The sequence below is a fragment of the Larimichthys crocea genome, chromosome VI (genome assembly GCF_000972845.2).
Source record: "Larimichthys crocea isolate SSNF chromosome VI, L_crocea_2.0, whole genome shotgun sequence".
Lineage (NCBI taxonomy): Eukaryota > Metazoa > Chordata > Actinopteri > Sciaenidae > Larimichthys > Larimichthys crocea.
In genome coordinates this window covers 924,312-945,737 of record NC_040016.1, presented here as the reverse complement: position 1 = coordinate 945,737, position 21,426 = coordinate 924,312, and the positions used below count along the sequence as shown (strand labels likewise).

General features: G+C 39.9%; 1 protein-coding gene across 2 annotated transcripts; it reads left to right on the top strand.

Moving 5' to 3' along the window:
- Positions 1 to 1,226: 1,226 nt before the first annotated feature.
- mapk14b (mitogen-activated protein kinase 14b) lies at positions 1,227 to 21,042 on the top strand. Of its 2 annotated transcripts, none has more exons than XM_010756101.3 (12): positions 1,227 to 1,735; positions 9,365 to 9,494; positions 12,802 to 12,860; positions 13,809 to 13,920; positions 14,379 to 14,408; positions 14,578 to 14,625; positions 15,115 to 15,229; positions 15,869 to 15,940; positions 17,338 to 17,417; positions 18,371 to 18,449; positions 18,644 to 18,817; positions 18,934 to 21,042. In XM_010756101.3, the coding sequence occupies exons 1-12, from the start codon at positions 1,617 to 1,619 to the stop codon at positions 18,999 to 19,001; spliced, it is 1,086 nt and encodes a 361-aa protein (XP_010754403.1). In that variant the 5' UTR covers positions 1,227 to 1,616; the 3' UTR covers positions 19,002 to 21,042. The 2 variants fall into 2 exon arrangements, with proteins under 2 accessions (XP_010754403.1, XP_010754336.1); XM_010756034.3 differs by lacking the exon at positions 17,338 to 17,417 and adding an exon at positions 17,911 to 17,990 and having other exon boundaries at positions 1,229 to 1,735.
- The last annotated feature ends 384 nt before the right edge of the window (positions 21,043 to 21,426 follow it).

The window sequence follows — 21,426 nt, the reverse complement described above, 5'->3', positions numbered from 1 at the left end:
ACATAGTTATTTTTTAAGCCATGTATGTGCAACATTCACCTTTTATGTTTGGGGGTTGTTGTCTTACTGTAAAATAAATGTTTTTCATAATCTCATCTCACAGACATCTCTGTATTTTCCCCTCACAGGCCATGCAGGGCCTGCTGCAGAGATGTGCAGTGTGCTACTGTACTTCCACCACCAGCATGTAGTATAATAGTCAAAATATTTTAGATTATGGTCTCATCAGGCCATAAAACTTTCCTCTATGATTATTTTTCACCACACCCACTTCTTGTCATTCAAGTTGTTTCCCCAATAAACTGCACCTGGAGAAGCACCCAGGCAACTCTTTCACAGGCTTCTGACACCACTGCACTTATCACAAACACTCTTGAACACTTTTGAGGCCAACCTGTTGTCATTAGATTTGTAACTGTGCCACATGTACATTGTTTATGAGTTACCTTAACCGTACTTTGGACTTGACTGCTTTGTAAATGTTCTCACAGAAATCCCTGACTGGACTTTAGCCACAACAGAAGGGAAGCAGTTTTTCTTAATAATACTAACAATGACTGTCTGTTCTTTTCATGTGTGGCAGTAAGCACGATACCAGAACCTGGAAACCAGAGCAGCTAAATGGAATTCAATCGTCATTCATTCTTTTGTTTATACCTGTGCTTTTCCTGCCATGACACAGCAGAAACTCTTCCTTGAAACACCTTTGTCTTTAGTTCAAACTGAGTAATAAGCTTGCTTCTTGTCACACCTTGATTTCCATTCAGCTAATTATGGAGATTAAGATGATGACCATAATTAGGTGTGTGAGTGAGGAGAAAATACTCTATAAAAATACTACTAATAATAATGATAATCATTATTATGTTTTATATTTATGCATATTTTTTACCTCCATTATTTTAAGATGGTGCTGTGTTGTAAGACAGTAATTATATCATTGTGATTTGGTATTAAAATAATATAATAGGCAACGTGCACTATTTTGTATATTCATACCGCATTGTTCATTCATGCTTTGACAGGTTTCCAGTCCAGATAGTTCTCAGTTAAACAGTGGTGTGAATGTTCAGGACAGTTCAGTGATTGACAGAGGGAGATTCCCACTCACTCATGTCAACAGGAAAGACGGGATATCCCTTAGTTTCCCAGGAACGACACAATTCTCGCGAGAAAACACAAACACACACACACACAGTTGTTGACAGGAGCGCGCAGTGACGACGGGACGTACGCGTTCACGTTGCCGCGCGTTCCAGCAGGAAAGCGAGACCAGAACAGGGCGAAAATTTCACCGAGAGCTAGTCCAGACTGAGCTTCCTGACCCGAGAGGGGGCTTTGTAAAAGAAGTTGTCTCCAAGCGCCCCGACGTGCACGGAGAAGGTTGGGGATCTTTTTTTTTTGTTTGTTTGTTTTCTGCACAGCTGCACCGTAATTGCACGACAAGGCGGCGGAAGTTTTGCGTGATTCAGGACCGTCTCAGTTTTGAGTTTTACTCGGGAGCAGCAGCAGCAGCACCACACCACGTCGTGCCACACGGGGAGGAGAGAGGAGAGAAGAGGGCAGAAGTTTCCGCTGCCTTGTTTTGTCACTGCGCGGCTGGTAAATCCGCAGCAATGTCGCAGAAGGAGAGACCCACTTTCTACCGACAGGAGCTCAACAAAACCGTGTGGGAGGTCCCGGAGCGGTACCAGAACTTATCTCCCGTCGGCTCCGGTGCTTACGGATCCGTATGGTAAGCAGTTGTTGCAGAGCACTATCGAGAGCACCATCGCACAACGGCCAAAACGGGTCCCCACCACCCACAGAGGCCCGTCAGAGTTACCTCCCCACCGGGGCTGTTTATCGATGTGTAAAAGGTGCCAGAGGAAGAAATGGGGAAATATTATCTGCGCTCTTTTTGTTTACATTGTTACACTTTGGCTGTTTTGAATTGATGGCACGTCGTGCATGCTTCGGGTATGTTCGCATTTCTTCGGAGGGTGGGGATTATTTCTGTTTTTGTGCACATTTTTTTTTTTTTTTTTTTTTTTTTTGCAACTTACTCTCGTCCTGTAAACACATGCTCATTTCCAGGCAGCACCCCCCACCCCCCCTTCCAGGATCAAGTGTAATCAGATTACCAGCGTTAAATGTATAGACGAACTGCATTTTAATCGTCAGTCACCAGCTCTTTTTTGAAGAGGGCTGATCGGTGACATGTCCATGCTTGCATCATCTGCTAAAGTGGCTGTGCCTCCTCATGAGATCTGATCTGTGCTCGGTAAACAATGAGGCTTAACCAACACCTAGCGAGAGAATCGCCTTCCACTACAATAGTATTGTAGTCCTGCCGCACGTACAACCTGGCACTTTACACATCCGCACATTGCATGCACTATCCATTTTCTAGTTGGGTGCAGCCTGCAGAGTACCAGAAGGTCACGTGGTTTTCAGAAAGTAGGCCCCCCTCGTGCATAGTGAGAGCTTTCTATAGGAGCCCATCCGAAGAGGATGATGTCTCTAGAATGATGTCACCCTTTCTCCCGTTGTGGTACATCCATGACTCACAGTCCCGAGGTTAGGTAGTGGCCTCAGCTGTGACGCCTTTTTAGTCATCACAAAGTCATGGAAGGCAGCGTGCTGCAATTTTAACTTTATGGTGAGTTTGGACCTTTATTCCACACCTTCAGCTGTTGACTGTGTGTGGTGTTTGCAGTTATTAGTGGTGGATAAAGGGTAAAGCAATACCTTATTTTGGACTTGAGGCAATCATAGGACGTTAACTACTGATGCGCATGAAAGGGATGAATATATCATGATAGAAATCTATGGGAGACTAAATACTGTGATGATGTGTATTAATATTAATATGCACATAGGGTTAGGCCCAAAAGAGTGTTTCAGATGGAAAAGATGCGGTTATCTTTCCTTAATAACTTTATGTCTGGACTCCATGCTCCAAAACTTTCACAAAAAGTAGGGGTAAAAAATCAGTTTACATAAGAATCAGGATTCCTACCTGTTACCTTATTATTTTGAAATCCAGAAATAATGTATAAATTAATAAAGTTGTGATAAAAGAAGACCATAGCTGCAACAGCACACTTTTTTTTTCTTTTTTTTTTTTTTTTTTGAGTGAGTGAGATCAGAAGATGATGATGATTTGAGCACACGAGGAATAGTGACCCTACATTTGAGCCATGTCACGCTTTGAAAGTCTGACCCCTTGCTCATTTTGACCTACAAGTAGAGGGTCATTCTATCATACTCTTCCTTCCATTTCCAAAATAAAAGCTGGAATAGTGGTGTTTTAAACCACCATTCGAAGATAATACAGTATTTATTGTCTGTATTATCTTGAAAATCAAAATGTGTTGACACTAAATGACTAAAGTCACATTATATATGTTGATAACGATCAAATTTTGAAGTTGTTATGGCATAATAAGTAATTTGAGAGTAAATACTAAATATATGTCATGGTAGCTGTGGCTACATTTAGAATGACTGGCAAATCTGACGCACCAGTGTGAATAAACCAGGTGACAGTATGGGGATCAGTTGGATCAATCCACACACCCTTGGTACTTGAAATTGTAGGCTATAAATTTAGCTCTCATTAAAATGGCAGCACCTGCATAAGAAATGTTCTCAATTTCCTTCTTTCATTTTTACTAAAATTGCTCATGTGATTTTACACATGAAATAAATGCATTATAATTGTGAAACAGATTTTTCACTCACTCAGACTATAATCGTATCATCAAAATCTATAATTGTTGCATTGCTATATACTTGTATGGTCGTCAGTTGTCCCTTACAGAGGAGCAATATATTCAAAAGCTGACTTTTTTTTTGTGCAGACTTTGAAAAAAGACGTGACCCAGATGTGGGTGTGTCCTGTTGCAGCTCAGTCAAAAATGGTTGGCAAGCGACCTCTTGCATCTGAACTGCCTCGACGCTGCCAAACAATAACGCACTCACTCTGGTTCTGCTCTTACAAATCTGTGTTAACACTCCCAAATGTTGACTCGCAGACTGAGTGGGCGTCTGGAATATGTTGTCGATATACCTCCATTCCCCTCCCTCTTACTCCAGAAGACACACTCACACATCGACTTCTGTTTTGACCAGTGATTCTGGTCAGCAAATTACACTTTGTCATTATAGTCCTACAGACAGAGGGCAATAGGTAACCTTTTCTTACCCTTTTTTTTTGTGTGTGTTTTCCTGTTGGGTCAGAATGTGACCATTATGTTCGGTTGATTTAACTACCATTTATGTGTGTATATATATATTTATTCAGGGTCCCTCAAGACTGCCACCCCTACTAAAAAGGCCAACTGCATCATTCTTTCTGCTGCCTGAATCTGCTCTGTGGTTTAGCTTTTGAGGAAATTCCTGAGTGTTTTTTTTTTCTCTATTTGACTATATCCCCATTCAGAGCAAGGGATTGTCAGCTTGGAAACGTCATATGGCCACAAAGCCTTTCTGAGTACTATAATTTACAATAGATTCTGCAGGCAAAGTGGTCCAAACAGCAGGGTGTCATTAAAACTCTTCAGAAGGTATCTGAAAAGTATAAATAACCTCACAGCACCTACTCCAGCATGTCATGGCTGTTGGTCAGCTGGATCACGCTCTCAGTCGGTCAGCGGGTAAAGGCTTTGTTGTTGTGAGCCTCAGGCTCTCAGCTTGAATTCTTCCTAACTTTTAAATATGGAAAGCATGCACAATGTGGGATTTTAACATTTTTCCTCATCAACCTGTCAGTCGGATACAAGAAAAAAAAGAAACCCACTACCACGTTCTCGTTATTTCTGCCCTTTGTTCTATTTTTTAAATGTCAGACTCGGAGGAGGTCCAGGGTTGGTGTGGAAAGAAGTGTTTACAGTGAATGCTGCTGGCTGGGATTACAGTATGGACTGCGTGTTGAGTGCCTCGTGTTATTCAGTCGATGTTTCTCAGCTGAGCAGAAACACCAAACCCATACAGGCCTACAGGCCATGCATGCATATTAAATCAATGGCTCATTTTCAGCTCAGTGCAGGAAAATGAATTATGGCTGAAAATAATATCCAAGTATTTGAGGTTGTCATGAAATCCTAACAACAATACCCTTTATCAAATGGAATTAGATACGCACAGGCCAAAAAAAAAAAACAGCTGTTAAGCACTTCGATAAACATTTCAATGTGTATTTCAGATAGAATTATAATTACAAAGTTAGACTGCAAATAATCACTGCGTGTGTGGCACAAAAACACCAACACTTTTCTTAGTAAGCAACACAGAAATCGTCAAAAGGTTGTTATTGATAAGAATCACAAATGAAACTTGCGTAGGAAGAAATGTTTTCCTGCTTTCTCTCAGACATTCATATAATTGCTCTCTGAATGTTCCCACATCCTGAAAACACATTGATGTTGTTGCTGTTGTTGTTGTTGTTGCTGTTGTTGATGATAATGAAAACTGCTATTGTGTTTGTATTGTGATGTATTTAGACAACAGTTTTCAGCAGCATATTTAGATCTGAGTTTTCTGTGCAAAGCCCCAGCTTAAGACACCGTGGTTAAAAACAAGTGCTTATTGTCTTTGTGTCCTGAAATGTCTCACACACTTGAACGCACCATAAAAGTGATTCTAATCTATTTTTGTTAATTGTCCACCAAGTGTTTATTTTGCCAGCTTTTGCAGGTGTGTTAATGGCCACCACTCAGTCTCTCTCACTCTACCCAGCATCCAACAGCAGCACATGCACTGCTCCATCAGTTTGTCTCTTTCACGTGACATCATGCCTCCATATCTCACAGCAGCCCTTTTTTTTGTCTTTTCACACAATATGCAGCATTATATATTTTGCCTGTTGAGAAAGGATCATAATGAGGCTAATGTGGCGCAGATGCAATACTGTGGCGAGTTCTAGCTGACGCACTTGGTTTTAACCTCAGAGAAATGTGCACTGACTTGTCAGCTCTCCAAACAAACAGGAGGCTTAAGTTTAAAACCAGCAATTTTGCATGACTTTAGCGCCACATGCAATCAGTTATGTACCTCACTGATGTCAGGAGAGTAGAAACATTCATTTTGGTCTAAAGTTATGGATCAGGATTTAGAGCCCTAGGCACACAGATATCACGGGCGCTGCAACTGTAAGGGGACCAAAATGAATGAACTTTGTCTGAATGATAAATTTCTCAATAAAATGAAACATAGACTTGATACAGTTTATCTGGCAGGTGGACGCATAGCGAGTGATTCACTTTCATCAGTGTTAGCAGAGCAGACTGGAAAATCAGCGTGTTTATATAACCTGTGATAATTTAATTAAAGCTGGATTGTGGCAACGAGATGAGGTTATTGCTGCTGCCGTGTAAACATCTTCGACCAGGTTAGTTTACTGTCACTGAGGCCATAATCACTGTAAGCATGATGTTTTTAACAGAGCCGGATTAATAAATCATGACGCTTGTCATGTGTCATAGAAAAAAGGTCATCATCAAAACCCATTTACATCTGCGATATATGAAAGCAGGATGACGTCAGTGAATGTGGAACTGGTTACTGCTCATGAGATCTTCTGCTTCTTTACACTTGTACTTGATCTCAGCGGAAGTCCACAGTGTCTTATCTGACCTATCACAAACAGCTCTGAATAACTACAGGCCCATATATACCTGACAGTGTCCTTTCCAAGATGACTGATGAGTATTTGTATTGAGAAATTGTGATTTTTTTTTATTTTTATTTATCAAGCTGACATTAAAAGCGAGCACAAATTATTGTCAGATATTATGTTTAACATGTGTATGAAAGACATACCCAATTAGATAAATGCTTGAAAAACGAGTTGTGTTTTTATTAATATTATCAAATTGAATGTACAGAGGCTTTAAAAAAAAAAAATCCTGAGTTCATCATTTTGCAGAAAACACATGACCTCATAGATGACAGAGATATATATAAATGGAATATTGTGGTGTTAAAACTGATATGCTCACAGGAACACTTGTGTAAATTTATAATTAGTCAGAGTGAAGCCATGAGGCTCATAGTGCATGTGTGCCAGGATTTTATAGTGCCAGTAATGTTTGTCAGCATAAATGCGCCCACATGTCAGACTCTGATAGTGGATCTTATGCATACATGCACATGAGCAGATTGGCTAAGGTAGAGAGTGTGATAGCCTTTTATCCTTTTTTGTTTTTTTAAATCTCTTGTGAACTTCATTTCTAAAGTCAAGTAAATTGATGGCAGGAGGAAGGAAATGACAGTACACATTTGCCTGTACGCTTACTGTATCTGTCCGTCTGCTGGTGAACGTATTGCTGACGTTCACTTGTCCCCACTCTCATAATGTTGCTGCTCTTTTACAGCCCACATTTTTATGGCCATATGTTATTGCTCTTCCATTTATTACAGACTAATTGGATGGTGTGTGCTTTGACCAGTCTTGTTTGTGCTGCAGATTAGCAGCAGTTTGATAGACAGCTTGCATGTGACTTTGTTTTGCCATTTAGTTTTGGTATAGTCTCTGTTTACGGAGTAAGGGTTTTCCCTCATGAGTGACACATACAAGTTGTTCTGCAAGCCTGGAACATAGAGTACACTAGGTGTGGGAGATTATCTCTGACTTACTGGAAACAAACCCACCGCTTATCTTAATGTTATTATTATGGATACGTGGCACAAGACCATAACAGATTTATGTTTAATGTTACAACTGGTTGGGTTATACTTTAAACACAAATTAACTGATTTCCTAATCATGCTAGTTAAAAGGTTGACAGATGAAATTATGTAATCAAGTCTCAATCAGCTTGTGAAACTTGTTCAGAGGAAATGATTCTCATCTCCTCCAGTATTAAGTAGTGTTGACATGGCCTTGAACTAAACTTTTCAGTGAGAAGCCACACTGCAGCTCGATTCTGGGTCAGTAGTTCAGATAGTTTTAGAAGCTTGCACCAATATATGAGTGAATTTTAACCACTCACCACAGGTCCTCTGGAGCTGTGTATGAGTTACATACCTAAACAACCTAAACAAATAACCGAACATACTGGTATATACAATACCTAAACACACTCACGTACATCCACACAGACAAGGTAAAACATAATCCATACTCATGTTTACGTACACAGAAACACAGACCAAAGCAGTAGTGTAAATCAGAATATATACAGAGGAAGGGGAATGAGAAGAAAGTTCAATAGTTGTAATGGTTGTGACATAGTAAAATTATAGAATTGGTTAAATAGGCCTGATGACGAGTGTGTGAGGTAGTTTGCAAAAGCACTTGTACATTTTTTTTCCATATGGTTAGACCACAGTGAGAGGAAACAATACTTGTCAGCACAAACAGCACAGATTTTTTTTTTTTAAAGACTGATTTTGCAATCCTGTAACCTGTAAGGAATGTGGTGTTTATTGTAAATGGGTTATGTTCACTCACAGATGCAGGAAATGCAGCAGTGTCATGCAGCTTGCGGAGGCAAGGAGATGGGCTGCCTCTATTTCTGTGGCCAAGTATCTCGATTGTTACAGTGTGAATACATTAGATTAATCCTATATCCTACTGTCTATCCTTAGAAAGTATCCTACATTTCTTTTTTTAATAATGGTGCTCATTTCCCAGCAAGGAAATAGAGCACATCTCACTCTCGGCCTTGCTTGTTTTGCCACACCTACTTCTTTTTAACACTTCTTTTGCACTGGCTCTACAGTAACAATAATGAATGAAAGGATGAATGATGACTCAAGCAAACACACTCACATGGACAGCTCCAGCAGAATCTAAGGTTAAATTCACTTAGATATTCTCAAATCAGCTGTTGCATCTGCAGTAACTGTTTATTATGGCACCAGGAGCAAATTGGGTTACAAGATAATTTTTTAAAATATAATTAGCTATAGTTCTAATAACGATAACTAATTACCAGAGAGTTTTCGTGTTACTTGTATACATGTTGCAGTCAACAGTTCATTTCCTGAATGAGTTAAGAATGATACATAAAATGGAGTCGTAATTGCAAATTTTCAAACAATTTGTGGATTTTCACACTTTGTGTTTCCCCACAAGGCAGCTGATCTATGACGACACGTTCAGTCATGTCCCTCCATACAGCCTTAGGCTGCAGAGTATAATAAGAAACAAAACCCCAGGAGCTCTGTGTTATGCAATTTTTTGTTCTTTGTTTACTGGGTTAAGGCCTCCTACGCAGTCTAGTGACGCCTCTCATTCTCAGTTTAATCAAGGGAAATGTTCTAGGCTTTTGATATGACTTGTTATTATATGAATTGTTATTAGCCGGATGTAATGCCTTTTTGCTTTTTACAATTGAGGTCTTACACGTTTCACACTTTTCTTTCTGCCTTTCAGCTCAGCGTACGATGTGAAGACAGGCCTGAAAATAGCAGTGAAGAAGTTGTCCAGACCCTTCCAGTCCATCATCCACGCAAAGAGAACCTACAGAGAGCTGCGACTGCTCAAGCACATGAAGCATGAGAATGTGAGTCACCTGCAGCCAGCCCACCGTCACCTCCACCCCCTTTGGCCAGGGCCTGTATTAGCTCTTAAGCAGGGATTGCAAATATATGCACATTAAGTGGGACATGTTTGCACAGTGAGTGTTTAGTTGCAGAAGCAGGCTCTACTCACCACCGCTTGGATTGTTATGCTGTCTGTATCCTTAGTGGAACTCACATAGATCTGCCCTAAGGAATGCAGTGTGTATGGAAACCCACGTGACACGAGTTGATAGCGAGCTAAAATTAGAAACTGAAACTTTTGTGAAAAATGTGAAGACAACCCCATTTTAAGGCACTCCATTTCTTCACGGTATTTACTCAACACTATTACTATTTCATCATCCATATGCACACATCAATAAACAGACAGCCACTCTGCAGGGCAGAAGCCCTGTTGATCTCTATAGGCAGATTTAGGAAATAACAACATGTTAAGAAGCAGAAGGCAGTTTCTGGTGTTGGCTACAGGTGTGATGGTGTAAACAAACACATGAGCGTCCTGGCCTCAAGCAAACAGACTGTGGTCGGTGTGATGTCCTGTTAGAAGAGGTTTTCCCTGCGAGTGATCAAAGCATGTTGTGCTGCATTGCTCGGTGAGCAGTGAGTCACCAAATATTTCTACAAGTGCAGTCCCATCGGGCTCTGTGGTGTCTTTTCTCTCTTTCATCAAATTTTGTTGTTGCAGCAACTTTGATTGGATTTAACTTGAATATATTAGTGCAGTGTCATTAGCTATGCTTTGGTTTTGGGTGTGTGTGCATGTGTGTGTGTGTGTGTTTGTTTGTGTGTGTAGGCACTGCTCATGCACACACTGGCCCACATACAAAACACAAACGCAGTTCCTAGTTCCTGTGTGCTGTTGGTGCATCCAGCTAACACTTTGACCAAGTAGTGCGGATCCTCTTGTGTTATGCAATAGCAGCAGTTATGATTTCAGAGCCGAAGTGCAGGCGGTGGGTTATCTGTGTGCCGCGTGGGAGCGCGTCAATCTGTGAATGGTGCGTACGGATGTGTGTGAGTAAGAATAGAAGTTTCTGTTGGTGATCTGGGCCTCTTTGTGGGGAAAAAAGGGCAAGTTTGCATTGTACAGAATTCACTCAGTAGTTTGCTGCTAGCCATTGAAAAAGCTTTAAGAGCTTGCTGAGTGACTCGGTGGACTGGTGCTCGCTCCAGTATCATCAGCCTGCAGGCACTGTGAAGCACAGCAGTTTTAGATGATGCACATGCACAGAGGAAAAAAGAAAGTACATCTTGAAGATGTTTGGAAAGTCTCAGTGGGGAAAACCCACCAGCAGTCAGAGCAACAGTACAGCAGGTCTAATTTCATGTCTACTTTATTTTTTGTTTCTGTTGCACGTTCTCTTCCTAGATCCTGTTTTCTATATGGGCCCGTATTTCACTACTTGAACAGCTTGAACTTGTTAAGCTGTTAGATAATTAGTGTTGCATGGTGCACTGGTACTACTGATGAAATCCCTGAGGGCATTTATTTAAAAAAGAGGTTTTTATGTGGAACCAAGATTATTCATTCAGTGCTGTATGAAAATGTCAAACATACAAAATATATAATCAGTGGTGGTCCAGACAGCTTAGTGCTCATTAAAAAGCATGTGTTGCCAGGTTATGTTTCATCATAATGGGGAATATTGCATAAAGCTTTTTGTTCTTAAATGATCAAAGTGTTTTAATACCTACCTATGCTTTACACAGAGAGGGATTCTTCTGTGTCTTGCTCACACTGTTGCCAGGAGACTCCCTGGGTTTTGATTTTAGAAAGCCAGAGTGGACCAATCAGCTGTTTGTTGTGGCTCCAGCCCACCAATCAGCTGTAGGTTTGTGCACAGTGTAGGCGGGCTGCTCCTGTGTTTCTTACAATACCTATCCACCTCAGTGTCTCTCTCCAGGGGGTGGGGGCAGGGTTGGCACTCAGGGCTGCTCAGTGTGCTAGCATAAATATATATGTGTGTGTGTGTGTGTGTGTGTGTGTGTGTGTGGATGTATAATAGACACATGTATATGTAATATATTTTCTGTCTTTGTTCTCTGTTTAAACCTGAATACTCATAAATGCAAGTCTGTTGCAAGTCAGTTAAATGCAAATTATATTCATACATTGTGTACATGCAGCCTATCATACTCTGACAGTTTCACATTATTTACACACGTTATTTTTGGCTTTCCTGTTATGCAGATACAAACTCACATTAATCTTGTAACGGGAACCTGTAAATTGCATGTTTAACAATTGAAAGCCACTTTTAGATATCTGATCTGCAAAGCTGTTGTAATGTTAATGAATAAAAATATGCAGAAAATTTAGAAGCAATTAGAAATGATAATAAATGGCACAATGCTGCCTTTTTTCTGCAAGAAGTACCCGCCAGTGGGTGGAGTTTAGATGTTCTCTCTGCATGTCTGCATGGATTCTCGGGGTATTTCAGCTTCCATGCAAGTTTATAGGTTGATTGCTGGCTTTGAATTACCCGTATGTGTGAATGTTAACATCTCTATAGCCGTGTCATCAACTTGGGTGTACAGGGCCACAGACTGTGCTCTGTTTCTCACCTAATGTCAGCCCGGATGGACTCCCTGTGAGCCTGATAAGGATAAGTGGTTATGGAAAATGAATGAATCTTAGAACAAGCATGACAGATCAGTTACGTGTAATTCAATCCAATATGACACGGTGCTTTTGGGTGTCTTTAAAGCTGGAGTTTTTAAATCCAAGTATGGATGTCATAAGTAGGTTTAAATGTATATTTTCCTTTGCTCACACTGAGACACACACATTATGCACAACTTATGCCCATCCTGTCAGATTGATGCACAAACCTCACCAGATAGTGTTTGCAGCTTCCTCTGAAATCATATCTGTTGTGGTTGCTGTCTGCCCCGCTCATGTGATTAAACCAACAGAAACAGAAACCAAGGATAACATAGTGTACGTCACTGTACATTAAAACAAGCACAAGTCCTTGACACTGGAGTAGCATAATAAGGCAAGACTTTCCTGTTTGTTTGACTAAATGAAATGACACTTTAGATATTGCAGAATAAGATAATATCAAGGTGAAAATGGTAGAAACGTCACACAGATGTAGATCAGCTTATTGTCGTCAGTGATGAACAACAACTCCAATGGTGACTGTAGAGTCAAAAAGGAAACATGTTTTTTTATAAATCATGCTTGCTGATGACTCAAAGTGTATGGAAGTGGTTGTTTATCAAACACTGAATGAAAATGTCTTTTGGTAAACACAAATAATAAATGTGTCCTTTTGCTTTCAGGTGATTGGTCTGTTAGACGTTTTCACACCAGGCACAAGCTTAGAGGAGTTCAATGACGTGTAAGTCACACTTTTTCTCAGCCTTTTGTTTTTCCTCTCTCTCTGTCTTCTTTGTGTTTTACAGCGTCATTTCCTGCCTCTCTTCTGTCTTAACCTCTCCTGCAGCTTTGTTTTCCTTCATTCTCACACACTGAAATCGTTCATCTCAGCAGATGATTGCAAGTTTAACACCATGGAGAATCTAGAGTTGCCAACACATCACAACATCTCTCCATCTTGTAACTTTATGCCAACATGTGGCTGGTTTTACCAGTGGACACATGCACAATACACATCACAGCTAGTCTCCATGGTAACAGTCATCTGGCAGTCTCTGGGGCTACAGTGTACGCTTGCGCGTGTGTACGTGCAGAATACTCAATCAACGTCCTTGAATACACTGCACGGTGTGCCGTCATCAGCGTGTTCATTTGTAGAGATCTGAGATGAAGCTAAAAACACGAAGTTGCACAATAAAGATGTCGCACTTCTCCTTTCAGCACTCAAGACAGAAACATTGTGAAATGAAGACTTGTATTACAATGCAAGACAAACAGATTGCATGCACAAGATCTGGCATGAGGTCAGATCAAACAGTGATAAAGACAATCAAATATACACTTCTACTATAAAAGGCCATCTTCAGCTAATCTGTGGCTGTGTAAACATTCCACTATCAAGAAAAGATAAGTGAAACAATCCTGCTATTTTCTTTTCCCCACTCTTCGTTTCTTCAACTTCTGTTCTCCCTTTCTTAAAGGTGTTTCTTTTATACAGGCAAAGTTAAAGCAAGCAGTTTTTAAATTAACTATTTATTGCAGATGAAATTGAATTTTAATAGCAAAGACACTTCATAAACTATAACATCACAACAAGCATATACTGTAGTAAGAAACCCTGCCGAAGATAAAGATAGACATGCAAACATTTGGAGACCACGTCTGATTAGCCGCTCTGTATGATTTGCAGGTACTTGGTGACCCACTTAATGGGTGCAGACCTCAACAACATCGTCAAGTGTCAGAAACTTACTGATGACCATGTCCAGTTTCTCATCTACCAGATTCTCCGAGGCTTAAAGGTCAGTGAAGCTCTCAGCAAACACAATAATTCACCTCCACACTGGCGTCCTGTCAGTACGCTGTTTTACCAGACTGATCTGAATCATCTAAATTCTCCACTGAGTATATTGAAAGCACAAAAACACTGAATGAGAATTGAACCTGTTTAATTTCATTCTTTTCTATAATCTGTTGACATTGTGGTGCCTGGTAATAAGCTTTCTATTGACTAATGAGTTCTGACATGTTACACGGTATAGCCAAAGTGTTTAACCCAATTTGTAGTCTCTGGCATTTATCATTTCTATTGATAACATGGACTCTTTTTTTCTTATTATACTTTGCAATATGTGCATCGCTTACGCAAGTGTACATTTCAAATGTTAAACTACAAAAGAAGAAAGTAGTAGGGAAATAGTTAGCAAGATAAATACTCTATTCTAGTAGAAACTAATTGCTTTGCTCTTTTCTCTCACAGTACATCCATTCTGCAGACATCATCCACAGAGTAAGTTATGAGTCTGCTTCATGCCCTTGTTTGCACTTGAGTTTTGAAGTATGACTGAATGAGTCCCATGAGATGTTTGGTTAACACAAATGGGGAAAAAGCTAAAGCTGGATACTCAAATGCTGCTTCTCCTGTCTTGAATTTTCCTTCCTACTCTTTTTCTGTTCAGGACTTGAAGCCCAGTAATCTGGCTGTGAATGAAGACTGTGAACTCAAGGTGAGAAATGGCTGACTTAAAATTCACCATATGCAGTATATGATTAAGATGATCATGGGCAGTGGAAGGTGTTTAGCAGGGCGTGCTGTTTGTTTCTAACTCTCACCATCCACCCACCCAGACCCTACACGTTAAATTAAAGCAGGGTCTGTCGACTCTGTGTTACATTGATACACGCCTTTTACCTCTCATTTAACATCCTCTGGACTGCTATGTTTTGTTAAATATCTTGCACATTGAAAATATTCGGACTGTGAAATCTTGCACATCCCAGTACAAAACTGTGCAAAACATATTGTACATATATATATATATATATATATTTAAATATTTTAGTACATGATTCTTTTTTTAAAAAATCTTCCTTATATTTTTTATTTTGCACTGTTGTTTGTTATGCACCAAAAACACCAAAAAAGGACCAATTCCTGTATGATTAAACCCACCTGGCAAACAAGCTGATTCTGATCTTACTCTTTCCTCCCTCAGATCCTGGACTTTGGTTTGGCACGGCACACAGATGATGAAATGACGGGCTATGTAGCCACCCGGTGGTACCGAGCACCAGAGATCATGCTCAACTGGATGCACTACAATATGACAGGTACATTCAGAGATTGAATAATAACACTTTGCTGAAAGTAACATTACATCATTCCACACAGTTGAAATTGTACTGAAATAGCTTGCTGCTTGCTGGCTAGTAGTTGTTATAATTCTCAAAATATAGACATATAAATAAAACATTATTTCACCAGATAGATGTAGCTACTTTTCTTCTGTAGCATCACTTGTTAAGAAATTATTACACAAGAAATGATGAGGCCGATTATAGAGAAACTAGGCCAGCTTTTCAATTTTCTGTTGACGTCAAGGTACAACGCTATACAAAGCACTCAACACAGTTGTCTTACATGCTTTGTGTTTTTGGTATTAATGGTCCAATAAATAGGTATGTTGCCTTTTGGTGTCCCAACAGTTGTTAGACACTGTTGACAAAAAATGCAGCTCAACAACAACAGCATGTTTGGTTACAAAACTGTAAAAACATTCAACTTAATGTGAAATGCCCTTGATGAGTCTGATAGGCAGCCGTATATCATATTGCATTATGTTTTTTTAAAGGCTGAGCTTGTGGGAAAAGGTGACACTGTAATGTAACTGATACTGAATATGAAACAGGCACATATCATATTCTAAAGTATTCACAATGCTGCATGTTTGTCTTCTATACATGTAAAAGTGGATATCTGGTCAGTGGGCTGCATCATGGCTGAGCTACTTACTGGACGGACACTCTTCCCTGGCACAGACCGTATCCTTTCGCCCCTGCCATTGCACAAATAAAATGGCTCCTTGAAGACGACTTGAAGACGTACTGTAGGTCTTTAGTAGATCTGGAACAGGTAGTAGATGGATGTGTACTGTTTGTGTGCATACTGATTAGATTTACAGACTTATTGTTCCCTGCATTCATAGCTCTCACATAAGCTGCTGACACACACACACACACACACACACACACACACACACACACTTTTACTGACTTCAAACTGACTCAAAAGCATTGAGTATCGACTTTTGAAGTCGATACTCACAATGCTCACAAGCCTGCATGCCAGAAAATTCAAGGAAGCGCGCGTGTGTGTGTATGTGATAGAAGTTAAGAGTCCCCTGTGGTCTATGACTCAGCACTGCCCACAGTTGTCTCTACTGCTTCTTCCAAGATAGAGTACACCTTCCTGTTTCCCTCTCACAAAGCTTCCCATGAACAGCAGCAGAACATAATGTTTTCATACAAAAACATACAGGAAGTTGCTGTGTAAATAGAACACGCACAAACAACTTGAAATGCAGAAGGTGGCACACACTACTGAGTGTCATTAAAGGTCAAAAGCATGAGCTTGCAGCTGTATATGGTGTCTGAAATCAAATCTGAAACACCTAGAGAGGTGGCGGAGCTACCCACCTACCAAGAAGCACAGTTGAATACACAGAATACAGTAGTCTTTCTGGTCATTCTCATTTTTTCGCATCTCAATGAAAGATGATCTGTGCACATGTGTATAAATGCTGCAGGTGGGAGGTACTCCTGGTAAACAAAGCAAGAAGTCCAAAATTAGATTTTGCATCCTCTAAGCTTGTGCACACATAACTTGAAAGGACAGTAATCTTAGATCATCTTGTTTTGTTTGGTGTAGTAAATCACCATTTAAACTGTCAGTGAGCAGTTCAGTGACTTTAAACATGCACTTTAGCATGTTGTTAGCTTACATTTCTGGTACGTTTCCAATCATTTTGACTTGTATTAAATAGTTTCAGGTGTTCTTTAATACTGGCTGGTTCCAGCTTCTCTAATGTAACCATTTGCCGCTTTTCATTTTTGGGTTTGGGGATTGGTGATGGCATGCTGCGAGGAATTCTCTACTTAGTTTTTGCCTAGTTTAACAGCACAATTCAGAAACAATATAGTACAGTAACTGATATATAAGAATTTGGGAGTTTGGAAGACATCCAAATGCTGTAAAGCTATCGATTATGCACCACAGTAAACGTGTTTACATCTTCTTTTTTTTTTCCCCCTTCAACTTTTGAGTGAATGAAAGAATATTTTCAGACACAAATGACAGCTTTGACTGTTGTACCTCTCACCCCTCTCCTCTTCTCCAACACCCTCCATCCCTCCTGTTTTCCTTCATGTGAGTGTGGTAGACATTGATCAGTTGAAGCTTATAATGATGCTCGTCGGAACCCCAGGGCCTGAGTTCTTGATGAAAATCTCTTCAGAGTCTGTGAGTGTCAAGTACTGTACCATCCCGCACAGTTCTGTTGCACTGCCTCCTCCTGCCTGCATCTGCACTGCCTGTGTTGCCCTGGCAAGAGTGGACAGTCTATGTCACTACTTATTGCTACCACTACTTCTAAGCTTCACACGTTTTGCCATGAAATTGTGTGTTTTCTTAATGGCTAAATTTGCACTTGGACTTTCCTTCCAGCATGCACTATGAACTGCAGCAGTCTTTTAATCTCTTCATATGACAGCGCAGGAGGCTTGTAGTGCAGCGCTGGGTTAAAAAACTCTGTAAATACCTTGATACGTATAGGTTATAGTCAGGTGTACATCGAGGCACTGACACTGTGTTACACCCTCTTCATCCTCACCCAATGTGTGTGTGTGTGTGTGTGTGTGTTTCCACCCCTCCATCCACAAGCTATCCTAACCACCCCATGCTCTTTGACATGCTGACCTCCATGTTATGATGCCCCTTGACTCAGAAACTATAGACATAAACCAGCTGCAGCAGATAATGCGCCTGACGGGGACGCCCCCAGCTTCCCTCATAAGCAGGATGCCCAGCCATGAGGTGAGACACGTGGCCCAGATTCTATCCCACCCACCTCAGGGCACCAGCCGATAGTCACTGCCCTGATTACAGATTTTTTGCATTTGCGTTTCCTACGTGACAGCCTCTGCTCTCACTCCACTTACTACCTATTTCCTCTCTGACTCACTGTGTTTGTCTCAGCAAGGCTTCCCAAGGTGCTTTGCCAGTGTATACTGATGAGCTATCTGTGGTAACACATTTATTCTGGAATTTAGGCCACAACGTTTGTGATTTGAATCATAAAGTGCTTAAAGCATGCATTACTGGAAGGATGTACAGTCATAATCTCATTTGCAGGTGAATGTAGTAAATCAAGAAGTGTTTTGTGCTTTTTCTGTTTTGTTAATTGTGTCTCACAGGCAAGGAACTACATAAACTCACTTCCCCACATGCCTAAGAGGAACTTTGCTGATGTGTTTATTGGTGCCAATCCTCTTGGTAAGTTCCTGTTTCAGCATCACGCCATGGCTGATACCACTCCTGGCTCACTGAGTCCCTCTAGTGGTATTATGAAGTCACAGTCAGGGCTATCTCCAATTACAGTTAGAGGTTGAGATAAATGTGTTTTTGCTTTGCCCTCTCTTTGTTTTATTTTGAATACTCACCGTTGTTCTCTCCTCGCTGTGTTCAAGCGGTGGACTTGCTGGAGAAAATGCTGGTGCTGGACACAGACAAGCGGATCACGGCATCTGAGGCTCTGGCCCACCCGTACTTCGCCCAGTACCACGATCCGGACGACGAGCCTGAAGCGGAACCTTATGACCAGAGCTTCGAAAGCCGTGAGCTGGAAATAGAAGAATGGAAGAGTAAGTTGGCACATTGTGGATGCTCGAGCAATAACTTGAACTTGCTGGAAAGATGATAGGTAGATGGTTCAGAAAATAATTCAGAAATAACTTTACATACCATTCATATTTCTCAGGGTTAACCTACGAGGAGGTACTCAGCTTCGAGCCACCGTCATTCGACGGGGACGAGATGGAATCCTGAGGAGGAGACACCTTTTCTTCCATCTTTTTGTTTTCCAAGAAACACTCTTTAAGGACTATCGGTCTCATGTGACTATCTACCACTTTCCTCACACACTCGCACAACCATGACATTCAAGTGCCTGCCGTCATTCATCTCCGGGGAACATCGCGATATCAGGGATAAAACTTGACATCCTGTTCCTTCCGTCCCCCACTTTGCTGTTTTTGTTATTCTTCGTCCTTACATGCTGAGGCACACGTTAATTCTTCTTATATTTTTAGTGAGTTTTTACCTCAGACATTTATTGTTTATATTGATCCCCACTTTGATTCTGAAAACTAGAAACTACATGTCAGTATCTTAAAGCAAATTGAATTGAGAGATTGAACTGCTAATACGTATTTTATAAAATTGTACTACTTAGTAAATAGAAGTTGAAAAGTTTCAAACTGCAGTGTGTCTAAAGTATCTTTGCTCCACACATAAAATATTAAATGTTATTTCTATCAATGCATAGATCTGTGTAAATATGACAAACAGTATTTGTACATAAGTACTTCAGTCAGACCAGTTACCATGTTTGTGTAATAGTCATAATCGCTGAGTCACATCTCAGCCAAACCCCTTTGAATTTTATTACTAGAGTTTAGCCTCTAATGGCATATAAAAAGATACAGTATGTAATTTAATACAAGTATGTATAGCTTAGGCTAAAATATATATAAAATATTCACCTCTACATGGAAAATTCAAGGATTCACATTTGTTATTGTTGGATTTGAAGGCTTACAGTGTCCTTTTTTTCTTTTCTTTTTGTCAAAATGAGTCTGCAGAATATTCCTTTATTGTTTCAGAAGAATGTTTAAGTCACCATTATCACAACCTACAGTACCACATACGCATGATAAAGCCAGATTTGGCTTATTAGTTTATTGAAATGTGATGTTTCCCACCACAACACCAAACTGACAATGTACATTAATCATATTGCATTTATAAAACACAGTACTATTAATGTTTATTGAATGTTGGGGGCGCCAGTTTGCCCTGTATTTATGATCTTTTTGTTATGTTGTTTGTATATCGATGTAAAAGAGAATATTATTTGTCAGAATTTAAGGTTCTTTTTATTATTTATGGAGTGCTTACTGTTATCAGAAACCAAATGTATCATCAATAATCTCAAACGTCAGTTCAGCCGTGGTGACTGCATTTACAGCTTGTGCATCAGAGCCACCGATATAAACTAAATAGTTTTAAATCAGTTTGATCAACTTTTCAGTTTTCTGAGTTTCCAGTTTAAAAAAAGTTCTTGAATATTTATTTATCTTATTGTGTCCCTGAGATACTGCCCTCCTAAAGTATACAAGTTGTTTTAATAGAAATCAAAGCAAAATATGCGTTACAATATGTCAACATTTTGTATTGACATACAAACCACTAAACCGTAGACTCCTAGTTCTGAAGTGTACTACAAACATTAATTGACAATGTTTCTTTATGTGAACTGTTTAGGAGTCTAATTACATTTACATGTGACATACAAGCTTTATCCACAGTCACCCTGGCCAATGTTACCTAAACGATATCAGTGTCTTCACAATTTCATTTGCAATAGCTTGTTTTCATGTAGTGCTTTTTCTAATGTATTATTTTATTCTTTGCGTGTTAAATCAAGATTTGATGTTATTCTGTGATTTATTTTTTATTATTATTATTATTTTTTGAGTAATGCTAGAACTATATTTGTCATTGATTTGAATAATTTAGCAGGGCACATGTTTGTGGGAAAGAGTGTACGTTTACTCACTGGATGCTGAAGGGCAATGCTGAAGCCTCATTCTTCATAGTTTTTAAAAAAATGAACTGCATAAATTTGATTATTTATCTTGTCCATATCCCAATGTCAGTAGTTAATTTGGTTATCAGTTCTGCTTTCCTTGCCTGAGATGTGTTTGTATGTTTTTACGATGTTCTTTATCACATGTACCAAGACAGCACACCACCTGTAAATACCACCATTAGAAAATAAAGGCTACTATTTTTCAAACCTGTAACAGTGTACAGTATGTTGGAGTGAACTTTAAGTGTCAGTATGCCACCACTAGGTGGCATCACAGCACAAGTAGAGCAAATCCTCTGCCAATGTGTTGGATAACCCAATCTGTAGATAAAGGAGATGAAGCAAAACAGCCGTAAAGAGCTTATTAATGGAAATGAAACTTCAGTTTCAGTTTATTTATAGCGCAAATCACCCTTATGGTCTCTGCCTACAGAAAATGAAAACACTGCACACAAGTATAGGTACTTGCAGCCATATACATGCAGATTGCATCCCATTCCTCAATGTTAAGAATATATTAATGCAAGAAAATCAAATCAGTGTTACTAGTTGTCAGGTACAAGTCGGTGAAAGGATAAATGAATAAGGCAGCAATACTAT

Coding starts and splice junctions, on each gene's coding strand:
- mapk14b (XM_010756101.3), top strand. CDS start 1,617: ATGTCGCAGAAGGAGAGACCCACTTTCTACCGACAGGAGCTCAACAAA. Junction 9,495..12,801: donor AGCACATGAAGCATGAGAAT/GTGAGTCACCTG, acceptor TTTTGCTTTCAG/GTGATTGGTCTGTTAGACGT. Junction 18,818..18,933: donor GGAAATAGAAGAATGGAAGA/GTAAGTTGGCAC, acceptor CATATTTCTCAG/GGTTAACCTACGAGGAGGTA.